The 23302-nt window shown below is 36.2% G+C and overlaps 2 protein-coding genes across 2 annotated transcripts in view; one reads left to right on the top strand and one right to left on the bottom strand.

Annotated features, from left to right (window-relative positions):
- The window catches only part of PHKB (phosphorylase kinase regulatory subunit beta), a 141913-nt gene that overhangs the window by 75077 nt on the left and 43534 nt on the right, over positions 1–23302 (top strand). The window contains exons 12-13 of the mRNA XM_081807891.1: positions 3744–3902; positions 15499–15639. Coding sequence (XP_081664017.1) covers positions 3744–3902; positions 15499–15639 — 300 coding nt within the window. The remainder of the gene's footprint in view (positions 1–3743; positions 3903–15498; positions 15640–23302) is intronic.
- The window catches only part of LOC102746541 (phosphorylase b kinase regulatory subunit beta), a 249833-nt gene that overhangs the window by 199044 nt on the left and 27487 nt on the right, over positions 1–23302 (bottom strand). The window lies entirely within an intron of this gene.

Here is a 23302-nt window from a genome sequence, read left to right as displayed (position 1 = left end):
ATACCTGTTCTGTTGAAGCTTTTTCAAAAAAACAGAAGTGGAAGGAAGACTTCCAAACTCATTCTATGCGGCAGCATTACCGTGATCCCAAAACTGGGCAAAGACCCATCAAAAAGGAGAATCACAGACCAGTATCCGTGATGAACATGGATGCCAAAATACTCACCCAAGATCCTAGCCAGTAGGATCCAACAGTACATTAAAAGGATTATTCACTATGACCAGGTGGGATTTATTCCTGGGATGTGAGGGTGGTTCAACAAACCGAAATCAATCACCGTGATAGATCACATTAACAAAAGAAGAGACAAGAACCATATGATCCTCTCAATTGATGCAGAAAAAGCATTTGACAAAATACAGCATCCTTTCTTGATTAAAACTCTTCACAGTGGAGGGTTAGAGGGAACATACCTCAATATCATAAAACCCATCTATGAAAAGCCCACAGTGAATATCATTCTCAATGGGGAAAAACAGAGCTTTTCCATAAGGTCAGGAACAGGACAGGGATGACCACTCTCACCACTATTTTTCAACATAGTACTAGAAGTCCTAGCCTCAGCAATCAGAGAACAAAAAGAAATAAAAGGCATTCAGATTGGCAACAAAGAAGTCAAACTCTCACTCTTCACAGATGACATGATACTTTTTGTGGAAAATCCAAAAGACTCCACCCCCAAGTGATAAGAGCTCATACAGCAATTCAGCAACGTGGCAGGATACAAAATCACTGCACAGAAATCAGTTGCATTTCTATACACTAACCTGTGACTGAAGAAGGAGAAATTAAGGCATAAATCCCATTTACAATTGCACCAAAAACGATAAGATACCTAGGAATAAACCTAACCAAAGAGGTAAAAGATCTGTGCACTAGAAACTACAGAACACTTAAGAAAGAAGTTGAGGAAGACACAGAGATACGGAAAAACATTCCATGCTCATGGATTGGAAGAATAAACATTGTTAAAATGTCTATTTTGCCCAGAGCAATCTACAATTTCAATGCAATCCCTATCAAAATACCATTGATATTTTTCACAGAGTTGGAACAAACAATCCTAAAATTTGTGTGGAACCAGAAAAGACCCCAAATTGCCAGGGGAATGTTGAAAAATTTAAAAAAACAAACAAAAAACCAAAGCTGGAGGCGTCACAATGCCAGACTTCAAGCTATATTATAAAGCTGTGATCATCAAGACAGCATGGTTTTGGCACAAAAACAGACACATAAGTCAATGGAACAGAATATAGACCCCAGAAATGGACCCTCAACTAATGGTCAACTAATCTTTGACAAAGCAGGAAAGAATATCCAATGTAAAAAAGACAGTCTCTTCAATGAATGTTGCTAGGAAAATTAGACAGCCACATGCAGAGCAATGAAGGTGGACCATTCTCTCACACCATACACAAAGATAAACTCAAAATTGATGAAAGACCTCAGTGTGAGACAGGAATCCATCAAAATCCTAGAGGAGAACACAGGCAGCAACCTCTTCGACCTTGGACACAGCAACTTCTTTCAAGACAGGTCTCTAAAGGCAAGGGAAACAAAAGCAAAAATGAACTATTGGGACTTCATCAAGATAGAAAGCTTCTTCACAGCAAAGGAAACAATCAACAAAAGTAAAAGGAACCCTATGGAATGGGAGAAGATATTTGCAAATGACATTACAGATAAAGGGCTGGTATCCAAGATCTATAATGAACTTCTCAACTCAACACCCAAAAAACAAATAATCCAGCGAAGAAATGGGCCAAAGACATGAACAGATACTTCTCCAAAGAAGACATACAAATGGCTAAAAGACACATGAAAAGGGACGCCTGGGTGGCTCAGTTGGTTAGGTGACTGCCTTCGGCTCAGGTCATGATCCTGGAGTCCCGGGATCGAGTCCCACATCGGGCTCTCTGCTCAGCAGAGAGTCTGCTTCTCCCCCCTCTCATGCTCTCTCTATCTCATTCTCTCTCTCAAATAAATAAATAAAATCTTTTAAAAAAAATAATAAAAAAAAAGAAAAGACACATGAAAAAATGCTCCACATCACTTGCCAGCAGGGAAATACAAATGAAAACCACAATGAGATACCACCTCACACCAGTCAGAATGGCTAAAATTAACAAAACAGGGAACAACAAATGTTGATGAGGTTGTGGAGAAAGAGGAACCCTCTTACAGTGTTGGTGGGAATGCAAGCTGGTACAGCCACTCTGGAAAACAGTTTGGAGGTTCCTCAAGACGTTAAAAATAGAGCTACCCTATGACCTAGCAATTGCACTACTAGATATTTACTCCAAAGATACAGATATAGTGAAAAGAATGGGCACATGCTCCCCAGTGTTCATAGCAGCAATGTCTGTAATAGCCAAACTGTGGAAAGAGCCCAGACATCCTTCAGCAGATGAATGGATAAAGAAGATGTGGTTCATATATACAATGGAATATTGCTCAGCCATCAGAAAGGGTGAATACCTGCCATTTACATCGACATGAATGGAACTGGAAGGGATTATGCTAAGTGAAAGAAGTCAATCAGAGAAAGGCAATTATCATATGGTTTCACTCATATGTGGAACATAAGGAATAGTGCAGAGGACCATAGGGGAAGAAAGGGAAAACTGAATGGGAAGAAATCTGAGATGGAGACAAACCGTATGAGACTCTTGACTCCGGGAAACAAGCTGAGGGTTGCAGAAAGGGAGGTGGGTGGGGGGATGGGGTGACTGGGTGATGGGCATTAAGGAGGGCACGTCATGTGATGAGCACTGGGTGTTACATGCAACTAATGAATCATTGAACATTATATCAAAAACTAATGATGTACTATATGTTGGGTGATTGAATTTAAAATAAATAAATAATTGAATTTAAAATAAATAAACCAAATACCACAATTGATTGATGTATGAAGGAAGCAAATTTTTGGGAAATCTATGTAATTTTATTAGGAAAAATAAGTTTACTATGGGCTGATAGTGCAAAAAGTCTTCTGTAGCATTCTACAAGAGTGTTTTTTCTTTTTTCTTTCATGTCACCCAGAAAGATTTTAGGCTTTAAATAATAAATTTTAGTTTCTATCAAGGAATTTATTTATTTCCAGGATTTTATTTATATTCAAGTTAGTTAACATATAGGGTAATATTGGTTTCAGGAGTAGAATTTAGTTATTCATCACTTATATATAACACCCCGTGCCCTTCAAGAAATGTTTTTAAACAAGTTGGTCACAGGGGAGGATGGATTTTTTTTTTCTCTTCAGTGATATTGAATGGTAGATAGTGGATTTAATGTTTGAAATGGGGATTTCTTTGCTTTAAGCAATGGCTCAGGGTTATAATTCTTTATTTGAGATTACACAGTATCTCATTTGTAATGCTTCTGTGGACTAATCCTATTAAAGAAAACTTCTATGGCTCTAAATGTTTGCATACTGTATTTTTATTGATTCATTTAAAGTTGTTAAAACTAAATGTTGTTAAAGGAGATTATGAACACATTATTGGCTAAAGGATAACATATGCTGTCAAATTAGTGTTTTAAAATCCAGGAGCTTTTTTCATGTTTTTCAGTGGCAGTTTCTGAAAGCCAATATATCCAGTATCCTGTAGCCTGTCAAATCTGTTACTTCCTTTACAACCTATCTCTCTCTGCTCTCAAATGTTGCAGTTTCTTGAAGGGAAAATTTGGGGAGGACACTGATTTTTATATTTCAAATATTTATTTTTAAATTCCATAGGTTATCCTGTCATACCAAAGTACTATTATGTGCCAGCTGATTTTGTAGAATATGAGAAAAGAAACCCTGGTAGTCAAAAGCGATTTCCTAGCAACTGTGGCCGTGATGGAAAACTCTTTCTTTGGGGACAAGCCCTTTATATCATTGCAAAACTCCTGGGTAAGTGGAGAAGGTTGGGAACATTTTTCCCCTTGGTATCAAGCTGTTAGAAGTAAGTATATTTTTGCTGACATCTTTCTTGGATTTGGGTGGTGTTTCATACTGTTAAGAGGTCTTGGGGGAGTTTCTTAGTATGTAAAGGTATATTAATGTGTCTGTTTCACTGAATAATGATGGACGGTTTCTGGGAAGAATGTCAAGTAGGTGTGGGTACCATTATGATCATTTAGGGGCTTCATTCAGCTTGGTGGATAGGTTTCTAGCAGGACACTGTGGGAACTTTGAGTTACTTTTATGTAACATAAAAAATTCTGATTTTATGCTTGGTCATAGCTTTAGTAAACCACTTGCCAAAAGGAATTGGTTATCTCAGAGTTCTCTTCTTTCCCATAAATATACATTGGCAATTTACTCAGTTAGCTTAGAGGCTTAATGGGAGCATTATTCACAATTTTTTGAAGATTTTCCAGTTTATTCTAAAACTTGTGCTGACTATGAGTACTCTGTGGACACAATGAAATGAAAGCTAATTTAATGAACACACACACACAAAAGCATTATTATGCATCTTTCTGCATCATTGCTTGCTAAAATTTTAAATATTACTAGCGTTCCCATCAAAAAGGCTATCATATTAGAGTCAGAATTCCTTAATGGCAAACAAATTATGAAACAGGCTGATTGTAAATACCTGTACCTGCAGTAGAAGAACTGCTTACTTTGTGAAGTAGTGTTATTGTCTTTGTTGTTCCCAGTATTACTGCATAAATGCTAAATTTGTGTTGTAAGAGTAATCATCTCTGGTTTCTTTTTTTTACATTCCATTAGGGAAGAATATTTCAGGTTTCCAATTCAAGCTTTACACAAATGACATATAAGAGCACACAGAAGCTAACCAAAGAAGAGAAAATTAAGTCAATGCTGTTTTCAATTTGCTTATTTCCTAACTGCATTTTCTGGGTCTCCAAATATACTTAATGCTAATTTAAGAACCTGTAGAAAAATTTTCTTCTTTTAAGGGGAAAGCTTTTTGATAAGGAGTTGGTATTATTTATACAGGTTTTGCTTTTAGATTTTCCAAAAGAAAAAAAAATACATACATGAAGTAGTTTTCTTAGAATCAAGCCAAGTTGGCAAGGTTATCTCTGGTTAGAAAGTTATTTCCATCTCACTAGCATGAATACAAAGAAGCCTTCTGGTGATACTCACAGCTGAATAAAACATGTTGTAGTAAAGGAGTAGTTAACTGATCTGAGGACAAGAATTTTAACATCAGAATCATAAATTCCTATATACTGCAGCTTGGAAATTACAATTGAGCATGATGAAATTTTTCTGATTCTGAGGTTGAAAACTGGAACTTGGGATATTGAATTTGAGATCTAAACCTGTATCATCCTTCTTTTTGCTCTATATCTAGTCTGTGATTGAGTGCTAGAAAGAGTGCTATTTAGCAAAGTCTCTTAATAAAATTGAGAAGGCTAATGAATTGGGAATGCAGAATTGACTGTACTATGCATAAGCAACTTGGGCTTTTAAAAAGGAAGAAATTGAAAATAGTATCAATCAGTAAAAAAGCATTGGACCCTCTTTACTCTAAATGTATTGAATGTAGACAGATTTTGAGTGTAGATAGCATTTCCTTATGTTAAGACAAGTGTGAACAGAAATAGTCCAGGCCATACCTTCTCATCTGTTTCATGACCAAAAAGAAGAAACACTTCAAAGAAAGAGTCAATTTCTCTTTTCCCTGCTGAGCTCCTACAAAGGCAGTTAAGAACATACAAAATGTGTGTTGCATACTATGAAACCACATACTTTCTCTCCTGCTGAAAAAAGAGATGCTACATATTCATTAGCACTTTGACCTAGCTGTGTGTCATTTGGTTAACAAACTCACTTGGTTAAGATGAGTAAGATCTCGGAAGACTAAATCATTTAGTTGCTCTTAAGTGTTGTTTACTTGCCCCCAAGAACATCAAATTTCTATGGATGTTAATTGAGATTCCAGGTACCTTATTTACTAACAAAGTCTTATTTATTCATTAAAGGAGGCTTGGTTGGATATCTGCTTGACAGCATTTTGTGGGCAGTTAATTGGAGTTATCTGAAAATAATAGAACAGTAAATCTTTGAAATTATTCTATAATATGTGACTTTTACTAATTCAGGCCAGTTTGTATCCAGTGAAATCTAATAACAGTATTTTGCTTTTATATATATATACCCTAATGAATAATTATCCAACAAAATTATGTGACTTTCATCCCATTGTTAGAGCAAAAAGACTCAATATGCTGTTTCTTGGCCTAAGACCTGAACTACCCAGTGTATTCTAGAAAATGGTTAATTATTACAGTATTTTTTCTTTAGAAAATTTAGATTTTAAGAAAATCAGTGGTTGCTATAAAATAGGTCAATAAATTATAAACATGTTTATTTTAAACCAGGTAAGACGTATTTTAAGGTATAACATTTGACTTGTCTTAGAATAAAATGATCATTAGCTATACCTTTAATCGTTATTGGAATTTGGAAATTTAGAAACTGTCCATGTAAGAGATGATCAGTCTGTAGAACACAGTGTACCTTTTTTTAAAACATTTTTTTATTTAAATTCAGTTAATTAACATATAATGTATTGTTGGTATCAGAGGTACAGGCCTGTGATTCATCAGCCTTACATAATACCCAGTGTTCATTATATCACATGCCCTCCTTAATGTCTATCACCCAATTACCGTATCCCTCCAGCCCCCTCCCTTCAGCAACCCTCAGTTTGTTTCCTGTGATTAAGCGTTTCTTATGGTTTCTCTCCCTCTCTGGTTTCATCTTGTTCTATTTTTTCCTCTCTTCCCCTATGATCTTCTGTTTTGTTTCTTAAATTCCACATATCAGTGAGATCATATGATACATGTCTTTCTCTGATTGACTTATTTCGCTTAGCATAATACCCTCTGGTTCCATCCATGTTGTTGCAAATAGCAAGATTTTGGGGGTTTTTTTTGTGGCTGCATAATATTCCATTGTGTATATAAACCACATCTTCTTTATCCATTCATCTGTCAATGGACATCTGGGCTCTTTCCATAGTTTGGCTATTGTGGGCACTGTTAATATAAACATTGGGGTGCAGGTGTCCCTTCAGATCACTACATTTGTATCTTTGGGAAGTACCTTTTTAAGTGTTTTGCAAAAATAACATTAAAAGTATTTATCACATAAAAAGTCACTTGAAAATCATGACCTTTGGAATGAATTTTTTTTGAGGTTAAGAAAATGAGAAATATAACAAAGTTAATGATAACTTACTCTAAAACTTCCCCAAAGCCATTACTTAATTTTAATATATGTTCTTATTCAATGTTTTTAAAAAGAGAAACTAACATACCAGTTGTTTAGCTTTAAAAAATATCTGACTTCTAGACTTTAGCTTTTCTTTTCAACATATATGCAGTTAACTTTCCTTATCCTGTATACATCAGACATTCATGATCATGACCTTCATTTAGGCACCACTATAAGATGCCAAATCATTAAAGATTAGAGCATTATATACTCTATAACTTAAGATAGGTGGATGGAAGAATTTTTTTTAGGATGGATACTTTGAAAACACTAATAATAAATAACAAGAGTTAAAACAAGGCATGTTCTCTGATTAAACTTGAAAATATTGAGCAATTTTTTTAAAGATTTAATTTATTTTAGAAGCAGAAAATGCAAGAGTGGGGGGCAGAGGGAGAGAATCTTTAAGCAGACTCCCTGCTGAGTGCACAGCCCGATGTGGGCCTTGATCTCATGACCCATGAGATCATGACCTGAGCTGAAATCAAGAGTTGGATGCTCAACCAACTGCACCACCCAGGTGCCCTGAAAATATTGAGCAATTTTAATTAACTACAACTTTCTCTCCAACACACACAAACTCCCAGAATATTCAGGTGAATGAAAATTTTCTTGAATTTCACAAAGGATTCTTTTTTTCTTTTTGAGGTGGGTGTTATTGAATTTCCTAGGAGTGTTAATAAGGGACTTTTAAAGTGATAAAATAGATATAGAGGTACTTTAAAATATTCAAAATGTTATATACATATAAAGGTCCCAACTTAATTTCTTGGGTGTCTAATGTTCTTTGGTAAGTCATTATTTGGAATCCAATTTATTTTCCAGTAGAAACTATATTTTAAATGATTGTTAACACCTAGCACACTTGTAATCAACCATTTGATGTAGATTATTTCTCTGATATAATCATCTTTTTCCTTCACTTCCTTCTCTGCTAGTTTCTCTTCCTTTTTTTCTTTTCTTCATCTTTTTCTTGGACTGTGATGGAAAGATTAACAGTTTTGGATTCATAAACTTAAGGAACTAGACAGTTCAGGATTTCAATGCAGTTTCTACAATTTACCACTTACATGACTTGAAGAATTTTCTTGACTTTCATATCATCAGTTTCTTTATTTTTATAAGAATTAACTGATGAAAAAATATACATAAAGCATTTACTGTAGGACAGATACATACTTAAATGGTTCTATTTCCTGTACTTCCTTCTACCCTCCCTCCCTCTCTCAGCCGCCATTTAGGAGATAGAATTTGTTAAAATGTATTTCATAGTTCTTATTAACCAGGCAACTCAGGGTGCTCATGGGCCCTCCTTGTAGGTACCCCCATAGCCACAAAACATCACAAGAATAAAATGCTTCCCTAGTTGCTACTTAACCATTCATCTTCTCCGTGATTTAGCAGCTATTTGTAGAGGCCTACTGTATGCTAGTCACTGATACCGAGTAGCTCTTACAGCAAGAATGTGACAACGTAGGAAATTTATCTGTCTCTCTGAGGGCAGCCTAGTTATTCTGATATACTACTTGCTTATTCCAATGTTTGTAACTAAGGTGAGTCCGTTTGCATTTGATTTCAATCACGGTATTTTTTGCCCAGTTGACATCAGATATAAAAGCTACTGATTAAACCTGGAAATCTAATGCTTTTTAAAGCTAAAGTTAGTGATCAAGTGCCCCCTAGTGTGCATGAGGACATAAGAAACTGGTCTTGATTTTCATTGGTCTCTTGACTTCAAATGCAGTTGACTCCTTCCTCCGTATAGCACATGGTTTTGGTACTGATCAGTTAAAGATAAAACGAACAGATAAGATTATACAGATATATTTCTACATTGTGGTTGCTGAGAGATTTCCCAGCTGTTACACTTCAGGAAACTTCAAGCAGAAAGACATCGATTTCTAAGCGCTTTTGTTATCTTTTTCATGGTATCTGTGTGACTGCTAGTGCCCTAAAGTGGGATTTCTGTGCAGCCGGCATTATAAACATCTTGAGAGTGTATGTAACACAGTATGCCTTTAAAATCTTCACCTAAGAACATTTTCCTCCTTTAGCTTATTATATAAATTTCTGGCTTTCTTAAAACTAAACTTTTTAGTTGAATTTCTACTAGGGCTAGAAAACTTGTATAAAAATTTATGATCCCATGCTTAAATATATTAGTAAAATTGAATATAAAAGCAGTGATGCCTAGAGTCTGAGAAGACTGCATATATACTGCCAGACTGTTTCCCAGAAATACTAATAATACCTGCCTTAAAATGTATCCGATTCTGTGCTCTGTCCTTTGTAAGTATTTTACTAGGTAACCCTCCTAGCTTCTTTATGAGATGGATACCATATGTCATAACTGAGGCTCAGAAGAGTTTAGCAACTCACCCAAGGTCACATAGCCCATGACTGACACTTTACTGACTTATTCAGGAGTCTGCAGGGTGATTGTATCACCTCTAACCTTTGTGGCATTAAGTATGCTCATTAAAGATAAAAACCTTGCTAACTTAATAAGATATTAATTTGTATCCTGTTTTCATTTACATGCTTATTGTTAAAAATATATTTCTTAGTCATTTTTTTGTCCTCTATGAATTGTCTGGTTTGCTTTGCCCATTTAACCTTGATTTTTATGGGTTTTCTTATCAGTCTGCATGAATGTTTTATATATTAGGTGTACTAAACCTCTTTGGTATTTTCCTAGTTTGTTTGCCTCTGAACTTTTTTGCATTGCTTTTTGATGAACAAAATTTAAAATCTTTATATAATTAGATCTATCATTATTTTTCAATTTAATTCTGGCCATGGAATTTAACATTTAATTTTAAGAAATCCATCCGTTAGTCAATTGAGTTAAAAACATTTATAAATTTGAATTTTTTTTTTGGTATAGTGTATGAGGTTGAGGATCTACATTTTCTTTTTCTCTGTAGCTTATTTCTTAATACATGTGTTACTAATATGTGTCACGGCAGCTGAGAATCAGGCTTTGAAGCACATAATTTTACCCTATAAATTATCTGCTGAGCCTATTTAGTGTGTCCTCTATAATTTTGGTGTCATGGTAAAAAATACTTGCTCTGTTAAATTTCCTTTGAATTGTCATTTTATTAAAGAAACAAAAATTCTTCTTGATGTTTTCTTTTTACCCTCAATAATGACTGAAATAAACCCGGTGTATTTTTCATAAAATTTCTATACACCAAAACATACAAATATTAATGAACCTAATCTGTTGTCTTTAAGGACAGCTGTGCCTATTTATAGAAATGCTTGATTATCTGTGAGGTTTGGTACCATACTGTGAAATGTAGAAAGCCATTGCTCTTTTATCCTTGTTCCCTTATTTTCATTTTACATATTCTGTAGTTGGTCGGGCACAAGTTCTTTCAGGCTTTCACTCTTCACTAGAAAGCCAGTGCCAGGGAATCAGCACAGTGAGGAACTCTGTTTTGCCTCCTGAATGTTAAAAATCAATGAAGTAAAAAAAAAAAATGTCCATTAACCTGATCTTTTGAGACATTAGTCACTTTTACCATTATGGAAATTAAAGCAATGATTACAGCAATTGATGTTTCCAAATTTGCTAACCCACCAGCTTATTATTTTGTTTAATAAGTCTCTTAAAAATTTACAATACCTACTATATGGCAGATGCTGTGCTAGAAAATGGGGAATAGCCATACGGCCTGTGGGGTTATAGATGAGCACGTGGTATAAGTTGGAATGTCAAACTAGATATATAGATGCAGTACAAATAGAGAAATGAGAAGGAAATGCAAAGAAATAAGCGTTTTCAAGAGACTTGGTTAACTGTTTGATCCATATCAATTTTAATAGATTAGCATTTATTCTTTCCAAGGATATAAGATTTCTTAATTTTTCTGTCATCATTTATAAATAACAAAATAATAAAGATAGAATTTCATTTCTGTAGAAAGACAGTGAAACATTAATTATGTAAAATGCTTGTTGGTAGTGGAGATTTTTTCACATCTCAGTGATCAGACAAATGAGATAGGGAATAATTTGGTGCTATTTAGAATATCACTGTACTAATCAACCCTGCATCATGAGCTCAACTGATATTAATAAATAGAAATTATATGGCGGTATTTGCCATAATTAAGCCTATATTGGTTTGGTTTAAATTTTGCAAAAGTATACTTTTTTCAGAGGTAGAAGAATGTTCTGTGATTTGAATAGGAAAAATATAACCTGTCAAGGTCTAAATTATTTGTTTAATGTTTTCTCCTCTTGGTATCTTTTCCATCTGTGTTGTGTACAGTGTCAGTGTTCTTAAAGGGTAAGATTAGTCTGGGCTATGAGCACAGACTCGAGAGAGAGACTGACTGTGCTTGAATCTAAACTCTGTCATTTACCTGCTGTGTGCAAGTGGCTCAGCCCCTCCACGCCTCCATTTTGTCATCTGTAAAATGACGAGGTTGTGGTGAAGATTAATGAATTAGTTTACATGAAATGCTCAAATGAGGCGAGGAACATAGTCAGCACCGTGTGAGCGTTGCTGTGCTTCCTGTGGCAGAGGCAGCTGTGGCCGCGCTGTTCCTCCTCTTTCTTGTCATGCTATCAGTAATATCACTTTTATTATTATTAAAAACATCTTTAAGAGTTATGAAAAACACCTTTGGTGATTTTGTCTAGTGGATAGCCTTGCTCATGTGCCCTCAAGTTAAACCGGAATAGAAATACCTGTATAATGAGAAGCATAACCCCAGCTGCGAAGAAATTTACAAGCGTTTCTGTGGTTGACTCTCTGCTCTGTTTTTCAGAATTATTCACTGACTAAAAGAAGTACCTAAAAAGCTATGGAAAATGAGGTGTATTTTTTTTTTAAACTAAATTTTATACACAGGTGAATTTATAGGAAACTCCGCATGGTGTCATTTTTATGTAATCAGTAAAGAACTGAAGATCAAATATGAAATGAAGACATTTTCATAGCTTAAGTGCAGCAAAAATTGTGCTGATTCACTTTGGGAGAAGTTAAATTCTTTTTTTTTTTTTAATGTTATTATTCAATTACCTTTACATGTCTGAGTATAACTAGGATAACCTTATAGATGTGCAGTTGCTGGGACAGAGTATGCCTGCTGTAAATTTGCATAGATACTGCCATCTTGCACTCCAACGAGGTTATGCAGAATTACATTTCAGTGTCTTCCCACCACACCTTCCTAGCATAGTCCTCTCCACGTCCATGGAGAATCCCTGCTCCATTGAGCCTTAGGTTCTGAATCTCTCTGAGGGGTGTTACAGCAGAAGACAGCAGACCTTCTCCTTACCCTCTCCTTCCAAACACTCTAAACTGCCTTCATTGTTATGTCCTTGGATTTTATCCATAGTTGCCACAAGGAACTACCAGGTGAAAGGGCTTCCAGCACAACAGTACAATAGCAGTTGAAGCCATTGCTTTCATGCTGGTTAGTGCCCCAGGAAAAATGCCCTCAGAAATCTTCTAGAATTTAGTATCAGGAAACACTTTGTCTCCCCTTCATGAACTGGTTTCCTTTCTTGAGAGAATGCAAATACATTATTTTTAGAACAGCTTTATTGAGGTATAATTTACATACTATCTCTTAACCTATTCGAAGTTTAAATTCAGTGGTTTTTAGTTTATTCACAGACAGTTGTACAACCATCACCACAATTTTAGAATATTTTCATCACCCTTCAAAAAACCTCATACCCAGTTACTCCCCACTCATCCCTAACCTCATACCCAGTTACTCCCCATTCACCTTTTCCCCCAACACTGGACACTCACTAATCTACTTTCTATCCCTGTAGATTTGCCTAGTCTGGACATTTCATATACCTTGAATCATATAATGTCTGGCCTTTGTGACTGGCTTTTTTCACTTAGCCTGTTTTCAAGGTTCATTGATGTATCAGCACTTAATTCCTTTTATGGTCAAATAACATTCCATTGTATGTACATACCACATTTGATTTATCCATTCATCTGGTGATGGACATTTGGGTTGTTTGCATTTTTTTGCTTTTATGAATAATGCTGCTGTGAACTTTCATGTACAAGTTACTGTTTGACATGTTTTCATTTCTCTTGGGTATATACCTAGGGGTAGAATTGCTGAGTTATATGGTAACTCTGTGTTTAACATTTTGAGAAATTCCAGACTGTTTTTCAAAGTACTGTGCCGTAACGCATTCCATCTAACAATGTATGAGGATTCCAGTTTCTCTGCATCCTCTCCAACCACTGTTCTTATCTGCTTTTTGATAATAGCATCCTAATGGATATGAAGTGGTATCTCATTATGATTTTGATAAGCATTTCCCAAATGACTTAATGTTGTTGAGCATCTTTTCATGTGCTTATTTGGTAATTTGTGTATCTTTTTTGGAGAAGTGTCTATTCAAGTACTGTGGCCATTTTTAAGATTTTTTTTTTTTTAAAGATTTTATTTATTTATTTGAGAGAGAGAGAGCACATGAGAGGGGGGAGGGTCAGAGGGAGAAGCAGACTCCCTGCCGAGCAGGGAGCCTGATGCGGGACTCGATCCCGGGACTCCAGGATCATGACCTGAGCCGAAGGCAGTCGCTTAACCAACTGAGCCACCCAGGCGCCCCTACTGTGGCCATTTTTAAATTGTGTTCTCTTTTTTTATTGAGTCATAAGATTTTTTATATATATTCAAGACAGAAGTCCCTTAAAGATACATGATTTGCAGATATTTTCTCCCATTCTGTGGGTTATTTCACTTTTTTCATCATGTCCTTTGAGGTCCACAAGGTTATAATTTGACAAAGTTCAATTTATCTCATCTTTTCTTTGTTATTTATGTTTTGATTTTGTAGTTTTGGCCTCTTTGAATGAGTTGGAAAGCATTTCCCCTACTATTTTGGAAAAGTGTGTGAAAGATTGGTTTACTTCTTTTAACTGATAGAATTCACCAATGAAGCCATGATGTCCTGGGTTTTTATTTTTTTGTTTGTTTTTTCCAGAAGGTTTCAGTCACTTGTTATAAATGTGTTTATAGGGGCACCTAGGTGGCTCAGGGTTATTGATCTCAGGGTCCTGGAATTGAGCCCTGTGTCAGGCTCTCTGCTCAGTGGGGAGTCTGCTTCTCCCTCTCGCTCTCACTCTGTGTGCTCTCTCTCTCTCACTCAAATAAATAAAATTTGATGGGTTAGCCTGGTGATGGGTATTAAAGAGGGCACGTATTGAATGGAGCACTGGGTGTTATACACAAACAATGAATCATGGAACACTACATCAAAAACTAATGATGTAATGCATGGTGATTAACATAATAAAATTAAAAAATAATAATAAATAAATAAAAATAAATCCTTATATTTTCTATTCCTTCTTGAATTAGTTTTGGTAATGTGTATATTTCTAGGAATTTGTTCGTATCCATCTAGGTTATCTAAATTATTGGTGTACATTTTGTTCATAGTATTATCATATAATCCTGAAGGTCAGTGATAATGTTCGTAACTTCCATTCCTGATTTAGTAATTTGAGTCTTCTTTTTTTCTTGGTCAGTCTAGCTAAAGTTTAGTCCACTTTTGAGCTTTTCAAGAATCTACTTCTGGTTTCATTTATATTCCCTATTGCTTTTCTATATTCTATTTCATTAACTTCCACTCTAATCTTTACTATTTCTTTCCTTCTGCTTGCTTTTGATTTAGTTTTCTCTTTTCATCTGCTGTCTTAAGATGGAAAAATAGGTTACTGATTTGAAGTTTTTCTTCTGTTTAGTATAGGCATTTACAGCTCCAGATTTTCCACTGAGCATTGATTTAGCTATATCCATAAGTTTTGGTATATGTGTCTTCATTTTCAGTCATCTCATCAGAACATGTATTAGAAACTATTTTCTAATTTCCCATTTGTTTTCTTCTTTGACCCATTGGTTATTTAGGAGTGTGTTAATTTCCACGTATTTATATTCTAGAAGAAATTATATATGTATATATGTATATGTATATATATTTAGAAGAAATTCTAAAATTTCTTCCTATTGATTGATTTCTAATTTCATGCTATTGTGGTCAGAATCATACTTTGTATAATTTTAATTCTTTAAATTTATTGAGGATTATTCTATAGCCTAGTATATGGAAGATATTCTATGTGCATTGGGGAGGATATATATTGTGCTCTTGTTGGATGACGTATTCTATTGCTATTAGGTCTAGTTGGTTTATAGTGTTGTACAGATGCATTTTTGATAATGTCATTTCCTTTCTTTTTTTTTTTCAGCTGATGAATTAATCAGTCCTAAAGACATTGATCCTGTCCAGCGCTATGTGCCACTACAGAATCAGCGTAACGTGAGCATGAGGTTTTCCAATCAAGTAAGGAGATTATTTTTTCTTAATTTAGACTCATCTAGGGACATTTAAAGATTAATTAAAAAGAAATTTTATTCTGAATGGGTTTTTATTGCTTTTTCTGAGGGCAAGGCTTTTCTCTTTTTTGGTTAGTTAAGGTACTTGTGGTAAAAGATTATTTGTTAATGAAGAAGTATGAGTCAGTTGTATCCAACAGGATGTCTTCCAGGCAAACGTTTTCATCTTAACAGTGGTTGAGTTTAAGGTGTTAAATGCCTTCAGGAGGATATAGTATGTATGTGTGGGCAAGGGGATATATGAGGTAGAAGTGGGGTCCCATGAAAAGCCCTATGCTTAATGGCTCTCCATTTCTGTGTCTCTGTGACAGGACTGAGTGACTGACAGAGTGTTCTTAGTACTTGGTGACATGTTGGGTGAAGGAATAATTTAAAATTTTTTACATTTAGTAGCTATGGATTCAGACTGTGTTGTGTCAACAGAATAAGTGTTTGCAGGATCAGCAAGATTGATGTTGATTTGAGCAAACCCTCAAGTATTAAATGATACCAGTAATGAGGACTGTTAAAATGAAAATGTTGTGGATTATGGAAACTGCCTGAGGAGAAAGGAAATGAACCTGAGTGTGTGCCCAGGATTCCAAACAGTTAACATTTATTTAATATGAATAACAGCACTTTCAGAAGATAAGCTTATAAAATCAAAATGCTTCTTTTGAGGCACCTGGGTGGCTCAGTTGGTTAAGTTTCCAACTCTTGATCTCAGCTCAGGCCTTGATCTCATGGTTGTGAGTTTGAGCCCTGCATTGGGCTCCATGCTGGGCATGGAGCCTACTTCAAAAAAAAACCAAAACGAAACAAAAAACCCAAAATGCTCCTTATATTTTTAAAAAACATGCATATACATATAATACACACACACACACAGACATACACACACACACACAAATAAATACTTGTTTTAATGAGAGAAAGGGAGAGCTATCCAGGTCCATTGGATTCTGTCACACTGTCTCTGTTTCTTTTGCTGGTCTTCAACAAAACATGTAATTACTCTGAGTGGTTTATAGATGAGAAGCTATTTGCGAGACTTGTAAATAAATGTTAAGATTTTCTGAAGAACATAAAATCCCTATGTTAATATGTGTTAGAATTTTTCACTGGCCTGTTTGACTCCTGTATAAGGTGAGGATTTGGCCTTTATCTTAGTTACCACTCATGTCAGTGTAGTACAAGGATACATTCTGTACAAATTTGAGATATGCAATTTCACTTGAAGAAATGGTAAAATAGGGAATACATTTAACTTCCTATTACCCAGTGCTGTGACTCTGAGCCATTTTAAGACTAGTGTGTGTCATTTACGTAGCATTTCACACGTGTTACCCACTTCTGTAGGGTAATGAAATTGCAAAGCCTTTTCTTAGAAAATAAAGTAATAGGCTACAGATTTGAGTTGTGGGGATAGGAGCCAGAGAGCATCAAAGCACATAACTAACAAAATCTACAATTTAAACAATTATTTCATGCTTGATACATATAAGGAAAGCTGTGGGTTCTATGTAATTTTTGACATGCAGTATACTTCCAACTCTTTCTCTCCCATTCAAGAAAGCTTATTAGAGTACAAGTGAGTGAGAGTGAATTTGATGGAGAATTCACTCTAGGTGTATTTTTTATATTGAAATCATTTTCTAATGTTGCTACTAAATTATCTATGCCATGCCTCCCAGGTGGAGCCACATCCTACATAAGAGACTTACTGTAGGGTAAGGACAAGGGCTTCTCTCTTGTAGCTTCGTGGGGATTACATCTGTGCAGAGTTGTGTACAGTTTCTGAGAAGGAGATAATGGGAGGATTGACAGCAGAAAATTGCTGGGAGCCATCATGCCCCACCTGTTGGCAGCTTGATTTTAGTGATATATAAAATGGTGAGGTGCCTTTGCCACTTTCTCGGCCATTTAAGCAATAGCCAAGACCAGACATGACCTTGTCTGTTGCTGGGACTGGGTGGCATTGACTGATGAAATAGAGAAGTAGACATAGCCCTCTGCTTGAAATGTTGGTATCAGAGACCTCATTATTATTATTATCTTTTAAAGATTTTATTTATTTGAGAGAGAGAGAGAGAGCATCAGCAGGGGGAGAGGGAGAAGCAGGCTTCCCACTGAGCAGGGAGCCCAATGTGGGGCTCGATCCCAGGACTCTGGGATTCTGACCTGAGCCAAAGGCAGATGCTTAACCTACTAAGCCACCCAGGAGCCCCTCTCTTGGTCAGTATTGATCAGGTCAGACTTTGCAATTAAGTTATCTGGGGGGATTGGCCAGGTGCTTTAAACCCTACCAAATGGTGGGAAAAATGAGAAGAGTAGTAAAGTTCGGACAATTTCTGGAAACAAGAAAAGTCCCTGACTTCGAAGAAAGATGTGTCAGAGGTCCCCATTTATCCTTTGCCTCAGTGATTCACGAGATGAACTCACAGGATTTAGAAGCTCTGATACTTACAGTTATGATTTATTACAGTGAAAGGATGCAAGATAAAATCAGCAAAGGCACTCAGGGCAAGTCTTGAGGAAACCAGGCACAAGCTTCCCAGTGTCCATTCCCAGTGGAGTCATGTGAGACACAATTACCCAGCAACGATGTGTGAAAACACATGCAAAGTGTTGCCACCCAATACTTGCTCAAGCTTGAATGTCTAGGGTTTTTATTGAGGGTCAATCATGTAGGCATGTAGCACCTGCATGATTGACCTTGGTTATTCAAGCTCTAGCTCCCTAGAGGGAAAAAAAACAAAAACAAAAACAGATGTTCACCATAAATCACATTGTTAGCATAAACCATCTGGACACACTGGTACAGTATGGCCCATGGCCTTAATTAAGCATGCAAAAACACTCTTATCTGACAGATCATTCCAAGAATCCAGCCAAGAGCCCATCCGGCAAATATTCCTTTCTTGGGAATGTTCAGAGTTTGAACAGCCCAGGTCTGATGAATCAATGCATTCCTTCACAGAAAGTTTATGGCAGAAGGAAGTTTCCAGAATCCAGAAAGCAAGGAGTGTGCCACAACTATAGAATTGTCCACTCCTTCAAGTATGCATAGATAGGGCTATTGGCAAATTACAAACCTAAAACATTGAGGACTAAATTGAGAGCTGTTGATTTTCTTAACAATACCCATAGCAAATTAATTTCACATAAAGGGAAGTTTTTTATACCTGGGTTTAAGACTGGGGTTGGAAAAGTGTGGTATCATCTGGGATGACCTTCCTCACTACTCTCTCACTAGTCAGAAATTGCTCTTTTCTTTTGATGTTACTTAAAGATTAAAACAAATCCCCTTTTATAAGTAAGTTTAGAGGAGTACAAAGAAAAGTATTGTAAATGACAGCAGATATACTTTATAGTATTGTGAGATTTTGACCCCCCCAAAAAACCCCCAAAACCGACCTTTTTGAGATCTTAGAATGTAAGTTTCCAGAAATCAGAGAACATGTTTCATTTATGTTTATAGCTTCAGTACTTGTGATAGTATAACACCTGTTATATAGAAGGTAGTCAGTGTTTAAGTTGAGTGTTTGAGTGTGCTTGAAGGTATGTGTGGGAGGAAGGTATGTCATGGGAAATAGTGGACTTCTCATGCAAATGTCTCTGAATTTATATCTCTAATCCTAACCTCTTTCCTAATATTTAAACTTGAATTTCCAACTACTTGGTGATCATCTCTCCACAGATCTAGTATTTAAAATCCAACATTTCTGGACATATACTTATCTCCAACTCATCTAGCTGTAGAAATTAAATATGTACAGCTTTTGTATGTCAGTCATATTTCAATAATGTTTAAAAAATCAAACACATTCCTTTTTTATGAATTACAAAATTTTTAAAAAATTTTTATTTTAATTCTAGTTAGTTAATATACAGTGTTATATTAGTTTCAGGTGTACAATATAGTAATTCAACATTTCTACACATCACCCGGTGCTCATCACAACAAGTCCCCTCCTTAATTTCCATCACCAATTTAACCCATCCCCCCACCGTCCACTCTGGTAACATCAGATTGTTCCCTATAATTAAAAGTCTGTTTCTTGGGGCGCCTGGGTGGCTCAATTGTTAAGCGTTTGCCTTTGGCTCAGGTCATGATCCCAGGGTCCTGGGATCAAGCCCTGCATCGGGCTCCCTGCTCAGCGGGAAGCCTGCTTCTCCCTCTCCCACTCCCCCTGCTTGTGTTCCCTCTCTCGCTGTGTCTCTCTCTGCCAAATAAATAAATAAAATCTTAAAAAAAAAATTAAAAAAAAATAAATAAAAATAAAAGTCTGTTTCTTGATTTGACTCTCTCTCTCTTTTTCTCTCTCATTTTTTTTCTTTTGCTTGTATGTTTTGTTTCTTAAATTCCACATATGGGTGAAATCATATGGTGTTTGTCTTTCTCTGACTTACTTCGCTTAGCATTATATTGCCTAGTTCCATTCGTGTCATTGCAAATGACAAAATTTCATTCTTTTTTATGCCTGAATAATATTTCATTGTGTATATATACCACACCTTCTTTTTCCATTTATCAGTCAATGGACGCATGGGCTACTTCCATATATTTGGCTACTGTAAATAATGGTGCTACACACAGAGGGGTACATGTATCCCTTTGAATTAGTGTTTTTGTATTCTTTGGGTAAATACCCAGTAGTGCGATTGCTGAATCATAAGGTAGTTCTATTTTTAACTTTTTAAGGAATCTCCACACTGTTTTCCAGAGTGGCTACACCAGTTTGCATTCCCACCAACAGTGCACAAGTGTTCCTTTCTCTCCACATCCTCACTAACACCTGTTGTTACTTATGTTTTTGATTTTATCCATTCTGACAGGTGTGAAGTGATAACTCATTGTAGTTTTGATTTGCATTTCCCTGATGAGCAAAAACACATTTCTAATAGCAAATGTGTTATCTTCTCTCTTCAAATCGGTCTTTCTTTCCATAGTCCTTCTCTTGGGTAAGGACATTACCTTCAGTGGTCCCTTCTCATGCCAGTAGCTCTTCTGTCCAGATGGTTCTCATATTGGCTCTGCCTTCACAGTAGCATTCATATTTGTCTCTTCATATTCAGACCCACTGCCATGTACCACTTAGACTTCATTACTACTCAATGGCATGGTTTTAATAATCTCTCTCTGACTCCAGTCCCTCTGTTTATTCTCAGTGCTTGAGAATACATGATCTTTTAAAGCCTGGGTCCATTAGTGGAATTTCTTGCTTAAAACCTTCCATGATGGGACACCTGGGTGGTGTAGTCGGTTAAGCGTTTGACTCTTGGTTTTGGCTCAGGTTGTGATCTCAGGGTTGTGAGATCCAGCCCTGAGTCGGGCTGTGCACTCTGTGTGGAGTCTGCTTGAGATTGGGTCTCCCTCTCCCTGCCCCTCCTGCTTGTGCGCTCACTGTCTCTCTCTCTCAAAAAAAAATAAATAAATAAATCTTAAAAAACAGAAACAAAAAACCTTCCATGACTCCCTACTCTCTTCAGGTTAGATTCTAAACTCCATATCCTGACATTTAAGGTCCTACTCAGCACCTCAGTTTCTTGTTTTTCATCTGTATCTTGCAGTTTCTCCAAATTTCTCCCAAGCCTCCTGTACTACAGTCTCAGCAGACTTGCTGATCTAATAAAACACCTTGCCCTCACCCACTTCCGGGCCTCCACACTCAGTGCAACCTTCATCCTGAAACCCTGGCCTCTTTTCAGCCAGAATCCTTAAAATCTAAGCCCCAGACAGTGCCTCTTTTTTTGAATACATATAAAAATTATATAAATGCATATATAAAAAGTGAAATAATGTAGCTGAGTGCAATTGCATTACATTACATTGGGAGTATTGGCCATTTCACCATTTTCCTATCTCCAGAAGAGTCTTTTTTTAAAAAAACCATACCTGTTTTCACCTCTGTCTCCAAATTTCTGAGTAATGTAGATAAAACTCTTTTTGCTTGATATTTTACCTTTGCACAGTTTCTGTTGTTTCTTTGTTTGTAAAGGGTATACCTCAACCTCCCTTCCATCTTAATCTAATATTTAGTAGTTATTTTTAATTCTTTTATTTATCACCTTTGTTACTCTACACATTGTAATAAAACCACATTTTGGGGGTCATATCCTTTTGGGAAGAATGTCTTTATTTTTGGTGTCCCAAAATTTCTGGTTTTTTGTAGGTCTTATTTGTATTTGCTCTGCTTGACACTTGGGCCTTTTCAGTTTGTGACTCTCTTCAGCTGTGGGAAATTTTCTTAAATTATTACTTTATTTTTTCTATTCTTTCTGTTAGGGTTCCTTTATTAGTCAGATCCTAGTCCTATAGGAATGATCCCCTGAATCTCTTCCCTTCTTTTTTTTCAAATGGTTTCTGTTTCTTTGGCTTTTTTGTTTGTTTGGTTTGGTTTTTGGATTTTTTTTTCTCTATATTCAGAGACTCTTCCTCAATTTTTTGTTCCAGCCCTTCTGTTGAATTTTTTTTCAAAGTCATACTTTTAATTTTTTTTAATTTATTTTTAAATTTTATTATGTTATGTTAATATTACATACATACATTACATCATTACTTTTTGATGTAGTGTTCCATGATTCATTGTTTGCATATAACACCCAGTGCTTAATTCAGTACCTGCCCTCTTTAATACCCATCACCGGCTGACCCATCCCCCTCTAGAACTGTTTGTTTCTCAGAGTCCATAGTTTTTCATGGTTTGTCTCCCCCTCCGATTTCCCCCCGCCCTTCATTTTTCCCTTCCTGCTATCTTCTTCTTTTTTTTTTTTTAACATATAATATATTATTTGTTTCAGAGGTACAGATCTGTGATTCAACAGTCTTACACAATTCACAGTGCTCACCATAGCACATACCCTCCCCAATGTCTATCACCCAGTCACCCCATCCCTCCCACCCACCACCACTCCAGCAACCCTCAGTTTCTTCCCTGAGATTAAGAATTCCTCCTATCAGTGAGGGCATATGATACATGTGTTTCTCTGTTTGACTTATTTCGCTCAGCATAATACCCTCCAGTTCCATCCATGTTGTTGCAAATGGCAAGATCTCATTCCTTTTGATAGCTGCATAATATACCATTGTATATATATACCAAATCTTCTTTCTCCATTCATCTGTTGATGGACATCTTGGCTCTTTCCAATGTTTGGCTATTGTGGATATTGCTGCTATAAACATCGGGGTGCACGTACCCCTTCGGATGCCTACATTTGTATCTTTGGGGTAAATACCCAGTAGTGCAATTGCTGGGTCATAGGGCAGCTCTATTTTCAACTTTTTGAGGAACCTCCATACTGTTTTCCAGAGTGGCTGCACCAGCTTGCATTCCCACCAACAGTGTAGGAGGGTTCCCATTCTCTGCATCCCTGCCAACATCTGTCATTTCCTGACTTGTTAATTTTAGCCATTCTAACTGGTGTGAGGTGATATCTCATTGAGGTTTTGATTTGGATTTCCCTGATGCCGAGCGATGTTGAGCACTTTTTCATGTGTCTGTTGGCCATTTGGGTGTCTTCTTTGGAAAAATGTCTGTTCATGTCTTCTGCCCATTTCTTGATTGGATTCTTTGTTCTTTGGGTGTTGAGTTTGATATGTTCTTTATAGATTTTGGATACTAGCCCTTTATCTGATACATCATTTGCAAATATCTTCTCCCATTCTGTCAG

The sequence above is a fragment of the Leptonychotes weddellii genome, chromosome 16, assembly GCF_054177405.1.
Source record: "Leptonychotes weddellii isolate Sample4059 chromosome 16, ASM5417740v2, whole genome shotgun sequence".
NCBI classification, from domain to species: domain Eukaryota; kingdom Metazoa; phylum Chordata; class Mammalia; order Carnivora; family Phocidae; genus Leptonychotes; species Leptonychotes weddellii.
The sequence above is the reverse complement of the archived record's forward strand: the minus strand, read 5'-3'. Positions and strand labels throughout refer to the sequence as shown.